At 37.6% G+C, this 19,669-nt stretch overlaps 2 protein-coding genes across 7 annotated transcripts in view; one reads left to right on the top strand and one right to left on the bottom strand.

Annotated features, from left to right (window-relative positions):
- CFAP61 (cilia and flagella associated protein 61) overlaps window positions 1-829 on the bottom strand; it is a 354,209-nt gene extending 353,380 nt beyond the window's left edge. For 3 of the 6 annotated variants that reach the window (XM_053927357.2, XM_045194438.3, XM_045194439.3), the window contains exon 1: window positions 715-799. The gene's annotated coding sequence lies outside the window, so the exon portion shown is untranslated. Of the gene's footprint in view, window positions 1-714 lie in introns of all 6 variants that reach the window. The other 3 variants (XM_045194437.2, XM_045194441.3, XM_024559865.4) reach the window with 3 other exon arrangements.
- CRNKL1 (crooked neck pre-mRNA splicing factor 1) lies at window positions 817-19,233 on the top strand. Its single transcript, XM_024559273.3, has 14 exons — window positions 817-1,057; window positions 2,668-2,820; window positions 3,623-3,714; window positions 4,545-4,703; window positions 7,544-7,710; window positions 10,262-10,440; window positions 11,625-11,795; window positions 13,205-13,396; window positions 14,131-14,190; window positions 14,890-14,970; window positions 15,942-16,181; window positions 17,340-17,441; window positions 17,897-18,145; window positions 19,024-19,233. Exons 1-14 carry the CDS (start codon window positions 1,007-1,009, stop codon window positions 19,189-19,191), a joined length of 2,064 nt encoding a protein of 687 aa, XP_024415041.1. The 5' UTR covers window positions 817-1,006; the 3' UTR covers window positions 19,192-19,233.
- Window positions 19,234-19,669: the final 436 nt, after the last annotated feature.

Below are 19,669 nucleotides of genomic sequence, written 5' to 3'. Positions count from 1 at the left end.
GATTAATAGTGGGGAGGCTGGGGGTTGAGGTGGGAGGGGGAATTGAAAGAAATTCTCTTCCCCTTTCATTCAATTTAGCTGTTGATCTAAACTGCTCCAAGAAATAAAGTCTTTTAAAAATTTCTTAACCATTTTTAAAATTTTTTTTTAAATTGCTTGCACATAAATTGGTTTTTGTTTTTGAAGGCATGTCAAGAATTATACCAGCTAGCATTTATTGAGCGCTTTAGATAGATTTTCCCTTTAATCTTGTTGAAACAGATATTATCCTCATCTTATAATTAAAAACTTAGAGGCCAATTTTTATGTAATTAAAACAGAGAATTTAAACATCTCTTTATCTGACAGAAAGGTTGCCTGATTTGCTAGTACTTTGCTGATTCATTTTTATTTTTATTATCTGGCTTTAAAATACCTTCAATTATTTAAAATACATGTTTCATAACCTTGAAGTTAATTTTTGAGGCACTATCGTCCAGAACCGAAGGAGTGAGGGTCTCAGAAACCACAAAACCTAGAATGCAACGCCGCTCCGGGAAGCCTAGAGCGCAGCGGCTCAGCCCTTGGCATGCTGGGAATAGTAGTTTTCTGACTTGCCTCTCTTCCTCCGCCCTCAAGCATCCGATGGAGCTAGGTTTCTAGTCCCCTCGCCAGGGGCCTAGGGTACACAGATTCAGCCATCCTCGCGCGGTCATCCCAGTCCCAGGGACTGACCTGGATGCGTCCCTGATGCCCTGGACCCAGTCCTTAAGCTCCTGCCAGGAAGAACAGCGCTATTCACCTCACCCACTGCTGCAGGATGCCGCGCTCCACCAACGACTCTTAGGACGCACAGCCAAGTTACCACAGAAACAGCGTTCCCTGGGTCACAGTGCGTGCGTGAGGTCAAAGTCAGTTAGCTTCCGGTTCCGGGATCCCGTTTGTTATCGGAAAGTTTAGAGCTGTTGGTGAGCTCTCTGGCCGATTTTGGGGGTTCGGGGTTTGCTGGAAGTCATCTGCTGCAGCAATGGCGGCCTCCACTGCGGCCGGGAAACAGAGAATCCCCAAAGTGGCCAAGGTAGGGGATGGCGAGGGCCCTTGTGGGGCGGGCCTTGGGAGAGGGGGATACCCCAGGCTCCGTGGTACCTGGGGCCGGTGAGTGAGTGAGGGCCAGGTCCACCCCGTGCGGGGCCGAAGATGTTAAGGAGGGAAAGTAATAACTGGTAGTGGGATGCAGGCTCTTGTCACTCCGGAGCACAGCCCGCGCTGGTGTGGCCTTCGTTGTAGTAAGGTGTTTTTGCGGGCGGAAGGAGGAGAGGGGTCATTCAGCAGAGAGAACTGAGCTAGGCTGGGCGCTAGACGTTGCACGAGCAGTACACAAATAAGACACAAGTGTACGACAACAACTTGCCAAATGCTTCTGAGGCAAAGTAGAATGTGCCTTGGAATAATAGAGATTGTATGAGGTGTCCAAAATAGACTTTGCTGAGGAAGTGACATTTAGGCTGAGACTTGAAGGCTGAGTAGGAATTAGCCCAGCTGAAAGTTGGAAAGAATAACAGCAGATGACAACAGTTGTGTAGTGATATGTTAATTAAACAATCAGTTTGGTATCTGATATTCCTATCGGTGGATGATACTAGGTATTTAATATGTAACAGGTTTTGTCCTAAGCCTTTACAGATACTTCCCTTCCAGTCTGTTTCTCCAGCCCAGAGGACTCTCTTGAGCCTGTTCTTTACATATTTATTTAGATAACTTCCAGAGATAATGCCTATAAGGCATATAGCACAGTGTCTGGTTCTTAATGCTCATTAGGTATGAGCTATTATTATTATCATCATCATTTCACAGCACTAAATAATTAGTATTTCTTATAATTTCATTCCATAAACTTTTTTATTGGACAGCACTGGTGCAGTAGAAATAATGTAAACCACATACGTAATTTAAGTTTTCTCTTAGTTACGTTAAAAAGTCAAAACAGGTGACATTAATCTTAATTATATATTTATTTAATAACTTAGTATATCCAAGCTATTGTCATTTCAACATGTAATCAATGTAAAGAAACAATTAGGTATTTTACTCTTTTTTCATACACAGTCTTCAAAATCCACTATGTATTTTACTCTTACAGCCCATCTCAATTTGGACTCACTGCATGTGGCTCATGGCCACTATGTGGACTGCACAGCTTTGAGACCTCAAGAAGCTTACAGTCTAATGATGGCAACGTAACCGAATATTGTCTTTGACATCAAATGCCATGAAAAACCAAATTCAGTTACCCACCTAGGGCATTATCATCCACCTGAGACCTAAGTTGAAGAATTCTGTAAATAGAGATTGTAATGCTAGATAAGATAATGGTATATATCTTGATGAACAAAACCTCTGGTGAGAGTTTTACCTAGGCAGCCTCAAAGTTTTTTATTTTACTAATATAAAAGGGAAAATATGCTATTTTTCATCACTTTTCTCTTGCCATTTTTACCTATAGCTTGTTAATAGATATCAGGCATAAGATAGGAAACATATTTTTTGCTATTTAGTTGCGCAGAGAAATGGGAACATATTATACAAAGAGGGCATCTTGTAACAAAGTTTGTATCCTAAAAAATATTTTGTTTCTTAAACTTTGTGTGAAGAGCATATACTAAAAATAAAAATGTCTTGTCATAAAAGGTAAAAAACAAAGCCCCAGCTGAGGTACAGATAACTGCTGAACAACTTTTAAGAGAAGCTAAAGAGAGAGAACTTGAGCTTCTTCCACCTCCACCTCAACAGAAGATCACAGATGAAGAAGAATTAAATGATTATAAACTAAGGAAAAGGAAGGTCAGTCAATGTGATGTCTTTCAGCATGTTAATATTGTTAAGGATTTATAGGTCAGAGTTTCAAAAGTTCCTCATTGTTGACAGACTTTAAGATGAGGTTAGTGTTTCTAGCCACATAAATAATATAACTTCTGGTTATCAGAAAACTGCTTTCTGAACATTATGAAATATGCCATGAGTTGTCTGTTTCAGAGTGTAAAAAAATTAAGTCCACCAGAGACATAATTGTTAGTGCTCAAAGATGAGTGGGAGTTTAACAGGTGAAACAACTGACAGCTGGAGGAAGGGTGGACTTTGCAACTGTGTTCTGTGCTTCTTATCTCTGTACCACCCCCTGTGTTAAGAGTTCAGATGTGGGAAAGAAGATTGGGAATCTGATCTGACCTTCTTACTCTAGAATGTGGGATTATTTTTAAACCACTAATTCTGTTGTATCTACTTATCAGTTATTTTTAATGAATTATGTATAAACTTATGTTACATTACCAAGAAGACTTAGTCAAAAACATTTTCTTATTAGGCATAAGTAGAGCATATTACACTATCATTAGTTGTATTGGGCAATAAGATAAAATCAACAAATCTGCTAATAATTCTTTGTATCTAAAGTTTTCCTCTTGCTTGCATGAGACTTTACCCTGTAATTGCCTCCTTCTGTCGTGGATTTATTTCTCCAGGATATAATTTCTCTTAAATAAGAACAAAATGAGTAATAACCTTTGTAGTGCAGAATTAATAGATAAAGGATGATATCATTTTTAATTATTTTTTTTCTTTAATTTGAACCTTTTTGCCTTTCCAGACTTTTGAAGATAACATAAGAAAAAACAGGACTGTGATTAGTAACTGGATAAAATATGCACAATGGGAAGAGAGTCTAAAGGAGATTCAGAGGTATAATTGCTGATCATGTAAATGTATACATAAAGATGTAAGTTAACAGATCCAAAAAAAGAAAAGAAAAAGAAAAAGTTAAAGCACAAGTAAAAGATTGTGTCTCTGTTAGTAACTTTCAAAGTTTCTTTCAGAGGGCCCTGGGGTTCCTTTGAGGAGACTCAGTGGCACTGTGGTAGGCTAGTCCTGGGGGTAGCAGAGTATGAAGCTTGACAGATGAGTCTCACCACAGTACACTCTCTGTAGCCACAAAAGGGCAATTTCATCTACTTTCTCTATTTTTTTAAATAAAAAAATCTTTTACTGAAACCAGTGGGCAATTAAAATCACAACCTGGCCCTTTCTGTTGTTCAGTCTTTCTGTATTCTCTCAGCATGCCCCCCTGCCCCCACTGTGCTGCATACTTGCCGTTTCATGAACACATCTTCTCTCCTTACTGTAACACTTGACTTTTCTCTCTACCTGGAATGAGTGAGTACCCACTCACCTACCTTGGCCTCTGGGACTCAAGTTCCAGATTTGTTCTCAATTCTGGAGGTAGGCTACTGCTTAGCCTTTTCTACCAGACATTTTTATTTCTTTTCTTGTTTCCTTGTACAGATCTTGACTATAATATTTATTATAATGCATTGTAATTACATGCAGGTCTATCTTTCTCTGTCTTTGTAAGGTTCCTGAGAACAGCATCGTATCTTTTCACCTTTTTATGCCCAGAACCTGGCTCTTGGTGGACACCTGATAAAATAGCAGAGCACTGCAGATGATTTGAAATAGTTGCTATGTGTGTTGTATGTACTGCTTTTAATGCCCTCCAAATTTTGTTTCTTAAGGGCTCGATCCATATACGAACGTGCTTTAGATGTGGACTATCGAAATATTACACTCTGGCTGAAATATGCAGAAATGGAAATGAAGAATCGCCAGGTCAACCATGCCCGAAATATCTGGGACCGAGCCATAACAACTCTGCCTCGAGTCAACCAGTTTTGGTAAGTTTCTGATGTAATGAAATGGCTTTTTGTCAACCAGAAGAGTGCCATATTTGTGTATTTATTTCCTTACATAGTGTAATCATACAGATGTGTTTGATATTATACATATATGTATGTATAAGTGCTTCTGAATGTCCTGTAGTCTATTAAGTCATAACCAATATATAATAGCTGTGTAATCAAAACTAAATTTTGATTGCAGTCTTTTATGCATAAGAAAGTTCTTGTTGAATCAAGCAATTTTTAAGAAAAATGGGAAGAACCAGGATTGGGACCTGAGGCCATGTTCATGGTGATCCAGAAAAGGACTGGCTGAATAAGCCATATTGCCTTTAATTAAGCTTCTGGCAATGATGGAGGTGTATGTAGATACATTTCACTTCCTTGCACAACAAAAAGAAAGATAACAACCAATTAAAATACAAAAAACAACCAGAACTGCCAGAAAATCAAACAGTATGGAAGCCTAACAACCAAGGAGTTAAAGAAGAAACATTCATCCTGACAGTGCCACAATGCAGCGAAGTGCGTTGGGCCCAGGAGAATACAGAAGGCACTGCCCTGGTGAATACTTAAAGCTCTGCCACTTAAAACATTAACAGGTGCACCAAGACAAAGAAATATGGCCCTAATGAAAGAACAGATCAAAACTCCAGAAAAAGAACTAAGTGACAAGGAGATACCCAACCTATCAGATGCAGAGTTCAAAACACTGGTAATCAGGATGCTCACAGAAATGGTTGAGTATGGTCACAAAATAAAGGAAGAAGTGAAGGCTGTACGAAGTGAAATAAAGAAAACTATACAGGGAACTAACAGTGAAGGGAAGGAAACCAGGACTCAAATCAATAATTTGGAACAAAAGGAAGAAATAAATATTCAACCAGAACAGAATGAAGAAAAAGAATTTTTTTAAAAATGTGCATACGCTTAGGAGCCTCTGGGACAACTTTAAGTGTTCCAACATCAGAATCACTGGGGTACTGGAAGGAGAAGAGGAAGAACATAAAATGGAAAACTTACTTGAAAAAATAATGAAGGAAAACTTCCCCAATCTGGCGAAGGAAATAGACTTCCAGGAAGCCCAGAGAGTCCCAAAGAAACTGGACACAAGGAAGAACACACCAAGCCACATCATCATTAAAATTACCCAAGATTAAAGATGAGAAAATCTTAAAAGCAGTAGGAGGAAAGGAGACAGTTACCTATAAAGGAATTCCCATTAGGCTATCAGCTGATTTCTCAAAAGAAGCCTTGCAGGCAAGAAGGGGCTGGAAAGAAGTATTCCAAGTCATGAAAGGCGAGGACCTACATCCAAGATTACTCTACCCAGCAAAGCTATCATTTAGAATGGAAGGGCAGATAAAGTGCTTCCCAGATAAGGTCAAGTTAAAGGAGTTCATCATCACCGAGCTCTTATTATATGAAATGTTAAAGGGACTTACCTAAGAAAAAGAAGATCAAAAATATGAACAGTAAAATGACAACAAACAACTATCAACAACCAAACTTAAAAAAAGAAAAAAATGAACTAAGCAAACAAAAGGAACAGAATCACAGAAAAGGAGATCACATGGAGGGTTATCAGCAGGTACAGGGAGGGGAAAATGGAGGAAAAAGTACAGGGAATAAGCTTAATTGGAAGGTACAAAATAGAGAGGGAGAGGTTAAGAATAGTATAGGAACGGAGAAGCCAAAGAAATTATATATACGACCCATGGACATGAACTAAGGGGGGGAATGCTGGAGGCAAGAGGCGTGCAGCAAGAGGGGAATAAAGGGGATAAAAAAATGGAACAACTATAATAGCATAATCAATAAAATATACTAAAAATAAATACATTTTTTTTGTAGTGATTCATCCTTTACACACTTGTATTTTAATAAGAAAACATGTTTAATTTTACCGTTAGGGAAGATAATGTCTTAAATCTTCACATTTAACAGTTAGAACTAGAAATCACCAAAGAATTTTTTTTCCTAAGTCATTTTTTTAAATAATTTTTCATTTTTCAATTACACTTGATATAAAATACTATATTAGTTTCAGGTATACACCCCAGTAATTAGGCCTTTATGTAACTTACGAAGTGATCACCCTTGATAAATCTAGTATCCACCTGGTACCATACAAGGTTATTAAAACTCTGTTGACTGTCTCCTATATTCTACTTCCCCCTACTATTTTGTAACTATCAATATATACTTTTTAATCCCTTCTCCTTTTACACCCAGGCCCCCAACCTCCCTGTCCTCTGGGAACTGTCAGAATGTTCTCTGTATCTAGGAGTCTGTTTGTATTTTGTTTATTCGTTTATGTTGTTCTTCAGATTCTGCGTATAAGTGAAATTACCTAGTGTTTGTCTTTCTCTGTCTTACTCATTTTACTCTGCACAATCCCCTCTAGATTCATCCATGTTGCAAATGACAAGCTTTCATTCTTTTTTTACAACTAATAATTCCATTGTTATATCTTGACTATTGTAAATAATGCTTCAATAAACATATGGATTCATGTCTTTTCAAATTAGTATTTTGGATTTCTTCAGATAAATACCTAGAAGTGGAATTGCTGGGTCCTTCTTTGTGTCTTGTTATAGAGCCTTTGTTTTAAAGTCTATTTTGTCTGGTGTAAGTATTGCTACCCCAGTTTTTCTTTTTTTGTTTCCATTTTTATGAAACATCTTTTTCCATCCCATTACTTTTAGTCTGTGTATGTCTTTTGATTTGAAGGGAGTCTGTTGTAGAGAGCATATGTATTGGTCTTGTTTTCTTACCTGTTCAGCCACCTAAGTCATTTTGACAGTGACAGATGTTCTTGGATGATTTTGTTAAAGGTACAAATACACATACATGGAGGAGATGCTGGGAAACATTGCTGGTGCCCGGCAGGTGTTTGAGCGCTGGATGGAATGGCAGCCTGAGGAGCAAGCCTGGCACTCCTACATCAACTTTGAGCTTCGATACAAAGAGGTGGATCGGGCCCGCACCATTTATGAACGATATATCCTTTGCATGAAGTCTGAGTGATGCTGTTACTGGCCTGGGTTCTGCTCCTCCCATGGAGATGCAGTCATGGTCAGGACACATCATTAATGTTGGCCTAGCAGTCAGGAATGCAAATTTCATCTGCTTCGTAAGCTACATGTGTACTTTCTAGAGACTTAGGTTGGTCAGGAAAAAGGTTTGTGGTCTGGGTAATTGTTTGAGTCTTTTCCAGTGAGATTTTGGATTCGTTTATATTTTGTCAGTATGCTATGGGTCCTTGTGGAAAATGACACACTAAGAAGGCCCAGGCTGCTAAGCCAGTTCTATTTTTCTAGGGTTTAATTTGGTCATTAGCATCATTACTGGAGTTCACCCAGAGGTTGACTCTTTATTAACCGTGGTATCCCAATGAGTCATTTAATTCCTTTGAGGCTCGGTGTCCTCATCTTTAAAATGAGAATAAAGATTTCTACTATGGGCTGGTTGCAGAGATTAGATGATAACATGTTGAGTGCAGTCTTAGGAACTAAAATATTCTGTCGTCTTTCAGTGTTTCCGTATTTGTGAATTCTCCTACTTGATGAAATTTATTTAAAGCCCCCAAATCAATATTTGTGGCATTTTCATAGTCATTTGCAAACAAACACAGAGTGATGAAAAATTTGAGTCACCTAAGACATGATCCCAGCTAAGGTGACAATATGCTTTCTTATCTGCTCTCATACAGAGATGATCAGAGGATAGAGACTGAAGACGTTATGAGACAGTGCCGTGTACTGCAAGAAGCTTTGGCTTTAAGGCCAGTTAGACGTATTTGAATCCCTTCTCTGGCTCTGGTTTGTGGGCAGCCTCTGGCAAGTCACTTGATACTTCTGAAACTTGTTTCCTCTTTATGAAATAACAGAAATAGAATCTAAGGATTAGTTGTTTTTAGGATTTAAGATTATAATCTATATGAGATAGGTATATACCTATGTATTTCCCCTAGGAACATGGTAACTTCATAGGATGTAACTAATACAAATTATGCAAATCAACTTTATTATGCAATTTTAAGATCTTAATTATCTCTACTCATGTTAATATTATTAGTTTAACAAAAGCTTTTATAGCCCTTGTTATGTGTCAGGCACTGGTCTAAACACTTTACAAATAGTTATTTAATCCTCATGACAACCCTGTGATACAGGAACTATTCCATTCTACAAATGTGCAAACTGAGGCCTGAGAGATTAAGTCCAGAGTCTTAACCAGACCAGAGTCTCTCAAGTAGTGGTGAAGATAGGATTTGAACCCAGTAGCAGCTTCAAAGCCGATGTTCTTAAAATTATTGCCATATTTGAACATATTACTAATGGAAATTAGTCATTTCCTCAAGGAAGGTAGATTAAAAATAGATAGGTATACCCTGTTAAGAAATAAAATGGTGCTTGAACAATTAGAAAAAAGCCATTAAAAAAAAAGAAAGAAATGGTAATTCAAAACTTTCTCTTTTGGCTCTAGTTAGTAGTTTCTTTTTGTGACTTGTTTTTTCTTAATCATTAATTCAAGTATTAGTGCTATGGAGCATTTAGTATAATAGTTGCCATGTATTGAGCACATTCTTTGGCCAGAAACTGCTAAGAGCTTTACATACATTTTTCCATTTAAAGATAGCAGTCATTCAGTGAAGTAGGCTTTATTTTTCACTGTTTACAGATGATAGAACTGAGGCATAGAAAAGTTAACTGACTTGTCTAGATCACATGACTAGTAATCAGGGTCTCCAAAGTCCTATTTGTACCATTACTAAAATATTGAATAAGCACTGGAAGAAGACACAGCTCCTCATGAAGGTCACAGATTAGTGGTTCTCCATCTTTGTACATGGTTTATCACCCCTATAGTTGCAGCCTGTGTTGTTGTGGTTTTTGGTGTTAGTCTTTCGTTTGTTTTTTTAAGCCACATTTTTTTAATTTAATCTTTTTTTCCCATTACCATTTAGCCCCCTTATAAGCCTCTCCCCCTAGCAATCACCACAGTGTTGTCCATGAGTCCTTTTTCCTTTTATGCTCAATCCCTCCATCTTCTAATCCTCAGCCAACTAGCTGTCATTTGCTCTCCATCTATGAATCTGTGTCTGTTTGCTTGTTAGTTCTGTTTGTTCATTAGATTCCACATAGGAGTGAAATCACATGGTACTTGTCTTTCTCTGATTAGCTTATTTTACTTAGCATGTTTTCCAGGTCCATCCATGGTGTTGCAAAGGGTAAAATTTTCTTCTTTTTTATGGCCAAGTAGTATTCCAGTGTGTAAATGCCCCAGAGTTATTTTATCCACTCATCTATTGATGGACATTTGGGCAGCTTCCATATCTTAGTGATTGTAAATAACACTGCAATGAACATAGGGGTGCTTATGTTCTTTAGAATCAGTGTTTTGGGTTCCTTTGGATATATTCCCGGAAGTGGGGTCTCTGGGTCAAAAAGCAGATCCATTTTTAATTTTTTAAGGTATCTCTCCACTGCTTTCCACAGTGACTGCACCAGTTACAATGTCTTGCCATTATTTCTTTAATTCCCCTGCACTTGTACTTGTGCACCCTGATGTTAAGAACTGGATCAAGTATGCCCGCTTTGAAGAAAAACATGGTTATTTTGCCCATGCACGTAAAGTATATGAGAGAGCTGTCGAATTCTTTGGAGATGAACATATGGATGAACACCTTTATGTTGCCTTTGCCAAATTTGAAGAAAATCAGAAAGAAGTAAGTAAACTTCACTCAGTTACATTGCAAAACAGCTTAGAAAAGATTACTTCTTGTGCACATCAAGTTCATTTCTGTTTTCTTATTCACTTATCGTTGGCAAAAATGTTTTCAAAATACAAAAACACCATTTCTCAAAGAAAACAGCATACATTTGTTGAAGATTGGGAGCTGAGTGATTATAGATTGTATCACAACTGTCTTAATTTTGTTGTGCTTTGCTTGAAAAGTAACCCTTTATATCTGGAGTGAGAATATTATCTATAAACTGAGTCACTAGGTATCCTGATTAAAGGGCTTTACAGATAATAAACCTGGGAAACAAAAAGCCCAGAGCCCTCAGAACAGAGAATAGAATTTGAAATGAAAACATATTGTCCCATCGGTCAGTTCTTTTCTCCCATAGTATATATAGAAAATAATCCCTTAATGTAGCTCAAATAATGCAGAATTGAGAGAAGCAGGCTAAGGTCTGAAAGCAGGGTCTTGCACAGGTCATAGTAGGGAGTTCAGATTCTATTCTAAGGGCAGTGGGAAGCAATGAAGTGTTTTAGCGGGAGAAATCCTTGGTAGAATATAATTTATATTGTAAGGAGAGCCTGTAGCTAATTTATGGATATTGTACGGAGGGTAGCAAAGGTGGAAGAGAGGAGACTTGAAACGGTACAGGGAAGAAGTGGAGGTAGGTTGGCTGGGGGATAGGGAGAAGTGAAGGGCTGTGTTGAAGGGTTAGAAATGGCAGGGCTTGATGAAGCAGTGAATGTGGGGAATGAAAGGAGAGGAATCAGGGAGAGCTCTAGGAAATTTTAGCTTGAGCAAGTGTGTGACAGTAGGTATTGTTTAATCGAGTTTGGGAAGACTTCCCTGACCAGCGAGGCTCAGTTGGTTGGGCACTGTCCCGCAAGGTGAAAAGGTCACCAGTTTGATTCCCGGTCAGGACACATGCTTGACAGCATCCATCTAGAAGTGTTGGGTAGACAGTGTTAACTGTGAAGCTCAAAGGAGTGTCAGTCCTTCCTGACTGGAAAACCTCATCAAAAGGGAGAATCATCATCTCATTTTGGACATTTTGAGGCTGCAAAATCTAACTTACAAGTAACATTTTTTGTCATAACTACGTTTGTAGTCATGACTAGAATGAAAACATTGTATATGGCAGATAAAATCATCCTGTCTGCTTTTAGTTTGAAAGGGTACGAGTGATCTACAAGTATGCCCTGGATAGAATTTCAAAACAAGAAGCCCAAGAACTCTTTAAAAATTATACCATCTTTGAGAAGAAGTTTGGTGATAGGCGGGGTATTGAGGACATCATTGTGAGCAAACGGAGGTTCCAGTACGAAGAAGAAGTGAAGGTGAGTGCTGGTGTATATGCCTAATTCTGTAACTAAGATGTGCCAGCCAATAGCTACAATAAAATGAATAATAGTGAGTTAGGGCTACCAGTGATTAATTACACTCTTGATAATGTGTCTGCAATAAAGGGGCAACCATGCCAGATAGGTTGGAATAATTGAAGCTGACAGGAAATGGAAGCAAACAACATTTGAATTTACTCTTACTATTCACATGTAGAAAATCACTTTGATTGCTGGTTGTGTGCTATAGAAATTGAGACAAATCTGGAATCCATTTGAGCTTATTTTTAAAGAAGGTGGAAGAACCGGGGATTGTTCCAAAAAAGCCCCAGTTTTTATACATTACCTTTTATTGACTGTGTTGAATGAAAGATGTATTGTAGACATGGTTCTGTTCTCATTTCTTTACCTGTAATGTACTGTTTTGATTTGAATTTAAAGATGGTAGCATTTTCAAGATATCTATAAAATGACTTAACTCTACTGTTAAATGAGGTCAGCAAGATATTTTTAAGATAAATTATCATTAATTGGAATGTTAGGTTTCACAGTTGTGACATGGTTCAATTCTATTGTAACTTTAAATCTAGATATGACGACATATAGTTGTATATATAAAAAATACATTTATAAAATTAGGCATCTAATTATTGAATAATTATCTTGGGAGTGGTTATGCAAAGGGACCTTGCTATGGGACACCTGGCTAATAATCTGTCCTCTGTATGTAGTCCTCACCTCCTTTCTGAGGTGTTGTGTTCTACTGTTTTAATTACCCACCATCAACAGTGGTCCAAAAATATTAAGTGAAAAATTCCAGAAATAATTGACAGGTTTTAAATTGTTCTCTTTTTGCATAGCGTGATGAACTCTCAAGCCATCCCACTCTATTCTGCTTGGATATGAATAATCCCTTTGTTCAGCATCTCCACACTGCACACTACCCACCTGTTAGACACTTAGTAGCCGTCTTGGTTATCAGATCAGCTATCACAGTATCATAGTACTTGTGTTCAAGTAACCCTTATTTTACTTAATAATTGCCCTAAAGTGCAAGAGTGCTTTTAAGTTTTATCATAGATATGTATGTGTAGGAAAAAACATAGTGTGTGTATGTGTATATATACGTTTGTACACACACACAGTACTATCTTATGGTTTTGAGCATCCACTGGGGGTCCTGGGTCATATCCCCCACAGATAAGGGGGAACTACTATATTCCTTATTCTTTTCTATTTATAAAATCTCAGGAATGATATATTTTTTAAATGTGATAGCATGGAAAATCTAGAGAAAATGCTACTAAAATACAGAAAGTCAGTCTGGTGCCTTCTTTCAGCTCACATAGTCCAGCAAGTGTAGCTGTTGCTTTTGTTTATATTTATTAAATGTATTGTCTTTGTAGGCTAATCCACACAATTATGATGCATGGTTTGATTACTTGCGCTTGGTGGAAAGTGATGCAGAAGCAGACACTGTACGAGAAGTCTATGAAAGAGCTATTGCCAATGTCCCACCCATTCAGGAGAAGAGACATTGGAAACGCTACATCTACCTTTGGATCAACTATGCACTCTATGAAGAACTAGAAGCAAAGGTAAAAAAGTTGAATTACCTGTCAACTATTAATGAATTCCTTACCCCTGTGCTTAAAGCTTGCTGTTGTGGGTGGTAGCTGATACTTATAATCCTTAAAACAGGAATTGAGTTTTAGATTCTTACAGGCTTCCGTTTCAGTCATACAGTTAATACAGTCTCTCTCTAACATTTTTAAATCTCTGTTTTGAGCTCAGGTGAAGTTTCTTTTGTTTTGTGGTATTTTGTTTTTTAACCTTTGAGGCACAACAAGATTATCACTTGGAACTTGAAACAATGAACCAGCCAGTAGTTTAATTGTACGTAGTTTCCTGGGTTTTCTCATAAATAGGCGAGATTGCACAGCCTTACTTTTACTAAAGATCAAGTGGGGTTTTCAGAAATTGGTGATGTATTAGTTAAAAAGCAAAGATTAACTTTCTGCTGTTAATATGATACCATAAAGCATTTTTGTTTCTTTCTGCTATCAGGCAAAAAAGCCTTTCAACAGAGAAGCTATATTGGCTATCGATGGCTGTATCCTTGGTGGTACTTAAACCAAAGTTTGATGGCCAGAGGTAGTTCACACTTTTGACTATAAATGGAATCAGGTTTTGAAAATAGCAACTTGTGAAAACATATTCGATGATGGGGGTGCACATTATTTTTTAATAGTATTAGTAAAATAAGTAACTGATAAAATTAGTATTAGCAACAGACTTCAATACTTTGTGAAAATTTCTTATCCTAATCCAGGATCCTGAGAGGACAAGACAGGTGTATCAAGCCTCTTTGGAACTAATTCCTCATAAAAAGGTACATTTGCTTTAGGTGTTCTGTTCCAAAAGTCAAAACCTAACTTCTGTTACTTGTGAAATAATTCAGTGATATAATATTTATTGATTATTTCCCAGTGGTAGGCACCATGGAAAACATAAATAAGAATGAGATATGCTCTTTGCCTCTGAAAATAGCTTATAGTCTAGTTGAGGGGCAACCTATGACAAATGAATAATACAGTAGAAATGCAGAGGAGGATGGGTAGTTCGAGTAGACTAAGTGGGTGGAGGAAGATGCACATCCAAAGAGTACACTGCATGTGAGAAACAATGAACAAGTGTTGGCAACTGAGTGGATATATGCATGCAACGGTAAATACGTGTATATTCTGGAAATGCTTGAGACATTATCTCTGCCGTATTTCTCAGCACAAGAAACAAATAGAAATAGTGAATGAGTTACAGTCTAGAGTAGAGGTGGCATGTTCTCCTGACTCACAAGCATACCCAGGGTCATGTAATACTATATAGTACCCAGATTAATGTTGTGGTTTTTGTTTGTGTTGTAATTTGTGAAAGAAATATTGTCATCCTTGCTTTCAAAAAGAAAATGCATCTGTCTTAGCCTAGAGGTTTTAGGGAAATCTAATTGCGTATGGCCTTTTGTTAATTTGAATTTAACTTAATTAAATTTAAATGAGACTCTTAAGCTAAATGTTGTGCTTTTGTTTTCCAGTTCACGTTTGCCAAAATGTGGTTACTATATGCACAATTTGAAATAAGACAGAAGAATTTACCATTTGCCAGAAGAGCACTGGTAAGCAAAGAAAGGATCAAGATGCATCACTAAGTTCTAGAAGGAAATTAAAATCTTAGTGCTTACAAGGAGTTCAATTCCTAATAACAAAGTAACAGAAATATGCCTTTAAACACTGAGACATGTTAGAAATCCCATGGCCTTTGAAGAAAGATTGGGTAATAATGCTTAATTATTCTACAGGATCGGGCAGATGTAAGGCCTGCTTAAGTGTGGTTGGTAGGGTAATAATATGGGTATAAGAACTTAGTTTTATTTTGAACATTTCACCTAAGATGCCATATAGTGTGCTTGAGTGTGATATTATGTTACAGAATTACATACTTATGAGTTTGCAATAAAAGATTTTAAAATAAAAAGGGGCGTTATTTGTGCTGGATCCTGTATTTTAACATTGGAAATTTTCTAGCTACCAGTTACCAGATTATTCCTCACACTAAAAAGATCTGCTCGTAGATCAGATCTGATCTTTAGTAGTCTGATCCTGTACAAAATTTTTGTTGTATTAAATGCCCTTCCCTCTTTAACGTTTGTTCTAAAATTTCTTAATAGGATCAGATACTGTGATGAAATAGTTGTCCTCTGATAAGCTACTCTTACCCTGGCTGTGGGCAGCAAAGCAGGGTTCATTCTTTACCATTTTACTTCTAGGAAACTTTGTACATCTGACATTTTTATTCCCTAAGAGATCCTGAGAAACTAATTAAAATCCAAAGTAGTTGTCAATATAATTCTTGAACATTGTCTCCTGATGAAAAGACACCAGTGGGCACAGGCCCTCTTGACAGCTCAGTGGATTAGAGGGTTTCCTTTGGTCTTTTGCCAAAAACCATCATGAACAGTGTATCACAAAGGAAAAGGTGGCTTGCCATGGTGACTCTCCAAAGTTCTTGCTCAGCAGAGAACAATTTCTAGTCAATGATATCTATGCACAAGTTGAATCCACAGCATTTGGTCATTTTCTTTTCTAGGGAACTTCCATAGGCAAATGTCCAAAGAACAAGTTATTTAAAGGTTACATAGAATTGGAGCTCCAGCTTCGAGAATTTGACAGATGCCGGAAGCTTTATGAAAAGTTCCTGGAATTTGGACCTGAAAATTGTACCTCTTGGATTAAATTTGCAGAATTAGAGACAATCCTTGGCGATACTGAGAGAGCCCGTGCAATCTATGAGTTAGCCATCAGCCAGCCACGCTTAGACATGCCAGAGGTAAATTATCTAAAAATAATTTAGTTTTAGAACACTTCTCTTGTATTACTTAAGATGACAATTTAAATATGCATCTGAGAGCATAAAGATCTAACTTCTAGTCTTTTCTACTCGGATGAGGACTTTTCTGTTTTGGAGATAGAAAGGCAGGGGAAGTAGTCCTCTAATTGGATACTAGAGCACAGCAATGCCCCATTATGACACCAGGCTGAATTGGAAATGTAATGAGTGACTGCCTCTCCCCCTTTCTCAAACAGAAAGCTAAAGGGGATGAGATAAAGCAACAGGCAGCAGGCAATCCCATCCAGAGATCAAGAGAGATGGAATTGAGATTGCCCATCCCTGGATTCTCCTGACACAGTCTTGTCTGGATTGGGCAAGCAAAAAAGGCCTTAAGCAAACCAGGATGTTCCTGAACTGCTACTGTACTGGAAGTCCTGCCTTTGCAGGACCCAAAGTCATCACTTCAGTATTTAAGCTTGAGCCACAAGGTGGCGCCAAACCATAGCTGGGACTAATTTGAATCTACCAAGAACCACTGAACTCACTCAGCCATTTTGTTTATCTTGCACTAATACTACCTTTCATTTAATGGTTCACTGGGCCCCACTGACTGCATTAGGGCAGGGCTTTTTATATTACTAGGTCCATCTGTTGGCCTCAGCTCCTCCACAGACTCTTAGCTCCTAGGATTCCAGGCCACGTGTTGCTCATCCTTGTGCTCTTGACATACTAGCGGGTGAGACAGCTGTTCACTGAATGCTTTTTGAGTTGCACTCAGACATATCAAGAACTTACAGTGGAGGTAAAAATACTATATACTGGCTAATCTAGGCCTATTTTCTCCCTGTAAGTTTGGTTGTATGTGGCATGATTATGACAGTGCCTGGGAGATTTGGAAAGCTTCTTAGCTCTTTTTGAAATCTAGCTTTCGAAAAAATGCCAAGGGAGAATCCAAAAATGAATCCAAGACCACCACAGCTTGTGGCAGCTTGTAAATACTATTTATTTTATCCACATGCCATCTGTTCTTTCATTGTGCACCAAAGTCCTACGTTCCTCGATTTCCTAGGTTGAAATAGTAGTTAAGCTGTGCTTTGGATAGGGACATGTTGCTTTTTAAATATCAAGGCTGACCTATTAAGTTATCTTTCTTAGGTGCTCTGGAAATCATATATTGATTTTGAAATTGAACAGGAAGAAACTGAAAGAACACGCAATCTTTATCGACGATTGCTTCAACGGACACAACATGTCAAGGTATCCTGTGCTTTATAGATTATCTTTGATTTTGCTTGAGTTAGCAGTCCTGAAGAAACATTGTATTTCTGTATTTTAAATGTTCTTAAAAAATATTTAGTGATTTCCCTGCTTTTAAAGAGAACCTTTTGTCTCAGAGGACTTTGGAATATTAAGCTTATAACCAGGTCAGTATTTATACTGCATGTGAATGAACTCGGTGTCATAGGGTTGAATAAAAAGTTAAACTCTTCTCATGATTTGAAGACTACTTCAGACACCTAATTGGATATAGAAGCAGACTGCTTCAACATTAATATATTGAAGCATATAGTAAATGTTATATTCTTTGGAATACAAGAAATTAACACATTAATATGTTCAGATGTTATTAACAAGAAATTAGTGTTACTACTATTACATTTTTGTATTCTGGGTGACAAGGCTAATTTGGTTCTATAATAATATTTTTAAAGGTATGGATCAGTTTTGCTCAGTTTGAGCTGTCTTCAGGGAAAGAAGGAAGTTTGGCTAAATGCAGACAAATTTATGAAGAGGCTAACAAAACCATGCGTAACTGTGAAGAAAAAGAAGAGAGACTTATGCTGCTGGAATCTTGGCGAAGATTTGAAGATGAATTTGGAACCGCATCAGATAAGGAGAGAGTAGACAAACTCATGCCAGAGAAAGTCAAGAAGAGAAGAAAGGTCCAGGCTGATGATGGGGTAAGAACTGAGCCCCTGAAACTGGTCATCTCATGTCAAATGAGTGGAAATGCATCTGACTTAGAATTTGTACTTTTAAATGGCATGTGTACAATCTGAGAATAGAAGCAGATAGCCTGGGGTAGGAGACAGTTGTAGTCTGTGGAAACCGAGTGTGGAAACTGAGTATGTGGTCCACCCAGGGTGGAGACGGGGAGAGGGTTGGCAAAGGCTTCTTTGTTGATTCTAGGAACTACATGAAGTGTGGTCTATCAGGAGCATTACACAGGAAGTTGGGGTGGAGGAAAATGAAAATCAACTTTTAGTAGGTAGGACCTAATCCAGAGGCTTTTGTAGGCTATAAGAAAGCTCTTATCCACAAAATGACATAACCGTCATTGGCATCTCCTGAAGGCAGACTCAGGGCTTGTATTGCAGGAGCACCAACTGGGAGGCTGTTTAAGTAAAACATGTGGTGATGGAAGCTTGAACTAGAGCGACCTTTAGAATTAGTGACCCACTGGAGGTAGAGATGTTAGGGTACAGATTCAGAATAATAATGCAGATATATAGCTTTCACTATTGGGTAAATTTTAAGTAAATCTTTAAAATTTTTGAATCTTAAGACTGCAAGATATGCTTAGATTTTTAGATTTCCACCAGGGTTTTCTCTCACTGAGCCATACTTGGAGCAACACCAATCCAATAGCTACTTATGCACTTCCAGTCTTCAGGTCTCTTGCTCTTGTTCTTTCTGTAGTAGACTTTGATGCTGTTTTGTAAAATGAACATAGGTTGAATTTGAACTCTTGGTTTCCTGGTGAAAATTCTCAACTTTTAACTGAAATGTACTTCAGCGACATGTTTGCTTACCTTTTAATTGTTTTACTTTTCCATAGTCTGATGCAGGCTGGGAAGAATACTATGATTACATCTTTCCAGAAGATGCTGCCAACCAGCCAAATCTCAAACTCCTGGCCATGGCCAAACTTTGGAAGAAACAGCAACAGGAAAAGGAGGCTGCTGAGCAGGACCCAGATAAGGACATGGATGAGAGTGAATCTTGATCTTGTTCATATTGATGGTTTTATTTTTATAAATTAATAGTTTGGAACTCTTGTGACTAGTTTTTTTTTAATATTTCACCAGTAATGAACTGATTGAAATCTTTGGCAGCTACTTTTTGAATTACTTTTAAAATACTCTTGGGCTAATTAGGGGTCAGGGGTGGTAAGTGAAGGATTTTTTTTTTTTACTGAATCCAAACATTTTTTGTTTACACAGTACATTAGGAAATCTAAGCAAGGTAATATTTAGCATCTACTTTAGATGGAAATGCAGGCTTTTGAAAGAATTTTTTTCTAGAAGTTTTCAAGTTACATTCTACAGGAACTTTTAAGGTATAGTTTTCTCATGACTATCTTTTACATAAAGATTTTATGCATTCATCTGAAACCTTTTTCTTTCATGTCTTTAGAGTCACATTAACTTGAGTTCCAGTCCTAGCTCCACTTAGTGATAAATAATTCAACCTTTATTTTCAGT

The sequence above is a fragment of the Desmodus rotundus genome, chromosome 6 (assembly GCF_022682495.2).
Source record: "Desmodus rotundus isolate HL8 chromosome 6, HLdesRot8A.1, whole genome shotgun sequence".
Classification (NCBI taxonomy): Eukaryota; Metazoa; Chordata; class Mammalia; order Chiroptera; family Phyllostomidae; genus Desmodus; species Desmodus rotundus.
Note: the sequence above shows the minus strand (reverse complement) of the source record. Positions and strands in the feature narration are given on the sequence as shown.